Source organism: Cnephaeus nilssonii (genome assembly GCF_951640355.1).
Source record: "Cnephaeus nilssonii genome assembly, contig: SCAFFOLD_46, whole genome shotgun sequence".
Lineage (NCBI taxonomy): Eukaryota > Metazoa > Chordata > Mammalia > Chiroptera > Vespertilionidae > Cnephaeus > Cnephaeus nilssonii.
In genome coordinates this window covers 120,083-124,034 of record NW_027645402.1, presented here as the reverse complement: position 1 = coordinate 124,034, position 3,952 = coordinate 120,083, and the positions used below count along the sequence as shown (strand labels likewise).

At 62.1% G+C, this 3,952-nt stretch overlaps 1 protein-coding gene across 1 annotated transcript; it reads left to right on the top strand.

The window, feature by feature from the left end:
• Positions 1–1,246: 1,246 nt before the first annotated feature.
• Positions 1,247–2,782, top strand: LOC307096649 (ubiquitin carboxyl-terminal hydrolase 17-like protein 6; the record flags this gene model as incomplete). The annotated part of the gene is made up of 1 exon (XM_079800963.1): positions 1,247–2,782. One exon carries the CDS (start codon positions 1,247–1,249, stop codon positions 2,780–2,782), a length of 1,536 nt encoding a protein of 511 aa, XP_079657089.1.
• Positions 2,783–3,952: the final 1,170 nt, after the last annotated feature.

Below are 3,952 nucleotides of genomic sequence, written 5' to 3'. Positions count from 1 at the left end.
TGTCCTGCGGGGGTCCTCGGGCACCTGCGGAATCTCCCAAGTCCTCTCTAAGCCCGGGAAACGCTTCGGCAGGCCCGTGGCGCCCTCTGCTGGTCGATGAGCGCTAATGTGCTAATGTGTGTGTGTGTGTGTGTGTGTGTGTGTGTGTGTGTGTGTCCGCCCCGCAGCCTCCTCTGGGGGAGGCAGAGCCAGGTGCCTGGACCTCTCCAGGTCTGGGGAGACCCGAGGGGGTGGCGGGGGTGGGGTGGGGGGGCTGGAGGGGGACGAGCGAACGTCCTGCAAGGAGCGCTGTCTATGAGAATGCAGGGACTTGCGGGGACAGGGGGGGGGGGCGGGGGGGTGTTTGGCGCGAGGCGACTGGTGGTAGGTGGGGGGAGGGGCGTGCTCATGGATGCGTTCAGAGCACTCAATCAGCGAGTGTGCCTGGGAGACCGCTGACGAACACGCGAACACGTGGCAGCACAAGGACGGCTACCAAGATTTCTGCCGAGTGATCCACGTCTGGGAGATTCACCGTGGCTGTTTTCCTCGTGGCTCGGGCCTGCGTATGATATTTGGCGCTCACGCGAGATTGTGATCACATGTACAGGAAAACTGACCTCATTCGATTAAATGGTTTTGAGAGACAGACGTCGTGCAGCCCGTCTTAAGGACGGCATCCTATGCCTTTCCTAGATTCGCCATGTCCCGCTACCACCAACGAGGTGGCGTACCAGAAGAGAAAGGCATTCCCCGAGAGTCCAGATGGCAGAAGTCAAAAATCAAGGTGCCAGCGGGACCCCTTTCCGTCTGAGGTCTCTGAGGTCGCTGGGCGGGGCCGCTGGTGGCCTCTGGTGTCGCTGGCCCAGTGCCTTCAACTCCAGCGTCCGCCTCCCACGACCTCCAAGGCCAGCTTCGGTGTGTCTGCGTCTCCCGTCTCCCTCCCCTTTCTTCGAGGAACACCAGGCGTGGGGCGAGACCAGCCTCTGTTCAGGAGCACCTTTTCTCGAGACCCTTGCGTTAATCCCACCTGAAAGGTGTGCCTGGGTCCGCCTGGGGCAGGAGGGCCCACACCCTAAAGTTGATTCCATCAAGCCTGGGGGCCACTGATTGGTGGAGCTCGTGGCTCCTCCCAGCACGCTCTGGGCCTATAAAAGGGCGGGTGGGGCGGCCAGGGCCTTCATTCTCAGACCTCCTCTGCCCCGGACGCTTCGTTCTCCAAGGGAGCTTTCAGGGGAGAGATCTCGCGAAGGCCCTGTCCGCGGACATGGAGGCCGCTTCTGCGCACCGGGAAGAGGAGCTTCAGCTCAGGCACCCCCCGAAGGTCGAATCCGCTGGATTCGGTGATGGGGCCGCGGAAGTCCACTGTGGCCCCCGCGGGCCTCAGGAACCACCACTGCCCCGGGAGAGCGGGTGCGCCCCGCGGGGCCCACTGGCTCCCGCCGACACCCCTCCTCCGAGTGGGATCTGGAGCCCGGGGAGACCCCACGCGGTGGGGGCCGGGCTTCAGAACCTGGGCAACACCTGCTACGCGAACGCGGCCCTGCAGTGCCTCAGCTACACCCCGCCCCTGGCCCGCTACCTGCTGTCCGGGCGGCACTCGGGGGCCTGTGGGCGGCGGGCGTCCTGCGCCCTGTGCGCCCTGCAGGCTCACGTGACCCGGGCCCTCCTGCGCCCCGGGGACGTCATCGTGCCCGAGGGGGAGCTGCTCGCGGGCTTCCACGCGTACCGGCAGGAGGACGCCCACGAGTTCCTCCTGTTCACGCTGGACGCCCTGCAGCGGGCCTGTGTGCCTGAGGAGCGGCCGCCGTCGCCGCCGGGCCGGCCCTCCCAGGAGGACGCCACCCTGATCCGTCGGGTCTTTGGAGGCCACTGGAGATCTCGGATCCAGTGCCTCCGCTGCCAGGGCGTGTCCGACACCCTGGACCCTTACCTGGACATCGGCCTGGACATCCAGGCGGCGCAGAGCGTGACCCAGGCCCTGGAGCTGCTGGTGAGGCCCGAGCGGCTGGGCGGGGCCGACGGCTACCAGTGCGGCAAGTGCCGCCGGAAGGTGCCGGCCACCAAGACGCTGCGCCTGCACGCGGCCTCCAGGGTGCTCACGCTCGTGCTGAAGCGGTTCTCGGCGCTCGCGGACAGCAAGGTGGAGCGGGACGTGCGCTACCCGGAGCACCTGGACCTGCGGCCCTACCTGTCCCAGGGGCGCCACGCGGGCCCGCTGCTGTACCGGCTCTACGCCGTGCTGGTCCACTCGGGCCGCACCTGCCACAGCGGCCACTACTTCTGCTACGTCCGAACCGCGGGCGGCCGGTGGTTTAAGATGGACGACGCCCAGGTGACCGCCTGCGACGCTTCTGAGGCCCTGAGCCAACGCGCCTATGTGCTCTTTTACGTCCAGACCAGTGAACTGGAAGGAGACAGTGGGAAACCCACATGCCCCGGGACCGAGCACAAGGTCGCGGCGTCGACCCAACGGGGTCCCGAGAGTGCCCCCAACTTCACGGGTCCCGGGTCCGAGGAGCCCGTGCGAGAGCAGCGGCGACGGCCCCAGGAGCCATCCCGGCCCAAGCCTCAGTCCAACCTCAGGGAGGTCGCGTGTGCGGTGCCCGCCGAAGCCGTCCTCATTCACCAGTCCCGGGACCGAGGGGGCACGGCGGACCGCCTGCTCAACCATCCAGCCGGGGACGTCCTCCCCGGGGGGGCCAAGGGCACTGGCCAAGGCCCTGGTCCCAGAGGGGGAGCCAAGGCGAACAGGAAGAAGAAGAAGAAGCAGGGGCACAGGTCCGTGCCCGCGTGCCAGTGATGCCAGCAGCAGGAGTGGCCCAGGAGCCTGCAGGAGAGCCTTGGGCTGAGCGCTGAAGGGTGGGGGGGGAGAGGGCGGGCGTGGTGGGCGTGGTGCAGGGGCGATTGGGAGGGTGTGTGGAAGTGGGGGGCGGGTACACTTTTCAAGGGGCCAGATCAAGGGTGTTGAGCAGCATCTGTGTCCTGTATACAACATGTGTGGGGAGCAACACAGCTGCAGAGGCTGCCACACACTCCCGGGGCCCAACCCACCCCAGGACCTGGTGCTGCCTTTTTTTTTTTGGTTAATCCCCACCACGTATAGGGATATAGGGGATATAACGGATATAAGGGATATTGGAAATGGGGATATGGGGATATAATCGACATAGGGATATAGGGATAAAGTGATATAGAGATATAAGGGATATAGCGATATAAGGGATATAGGGATATAAGGGATCAAGGCATATAAGGGATAAAGGGATATAGCGATATAAGGGATAAAGGGATATAAGGGATAATGGGATATAGAGATATAAGGGATATAGGAATATAGGTATATAAGGGTAAATGTATAAAGGGATATAAGGGATATAGGGATATAGGGGATATAAAAGATATAGGGATATGGGGCTATAAGGGACTAGGGATATAATCCAGTCTTGTATCAGGGACCCAGACCTCCCTCCCTGGTCTGAACTGCCGTCCTAGGACCCAGACCTCCATCCGGGTCCCAGACCATCATGGCGGGTCCGAGAAGATTATCCCGGTTCCCAGGTTTCTAACACATAATCCAGTTGGGAACTGGGGCCTCTGTGTGCCTTGCAGGGTGTTGAGCAGCATCTGTGGCCTCTATACAACACGTGCGGGGAGCAACACAACTGCAGAGGCTGTCACACACCCCTGGGGGCCAACCCACCCCAGGTGCTAGTGCTGCCATTTTATAATTTTTTGGTTAATCCTCACTGGGGATAGGGATATAGGGGATATAGAGATATAGGGGATATAAGGGATATAGGGGATATAAGGGATATAGGGATTTAAGGGATTAGGGATATAATACAGTCTTGTATCAGGGATGTAGTTCTCTATCTGTAACCCAGACCACCATTCCATAACCCAGATGCAAGGTGAGGTACCAGACCGCCCCCTGGGACCCAGACCTCCCTCCCTTGTCTGAACTACCATC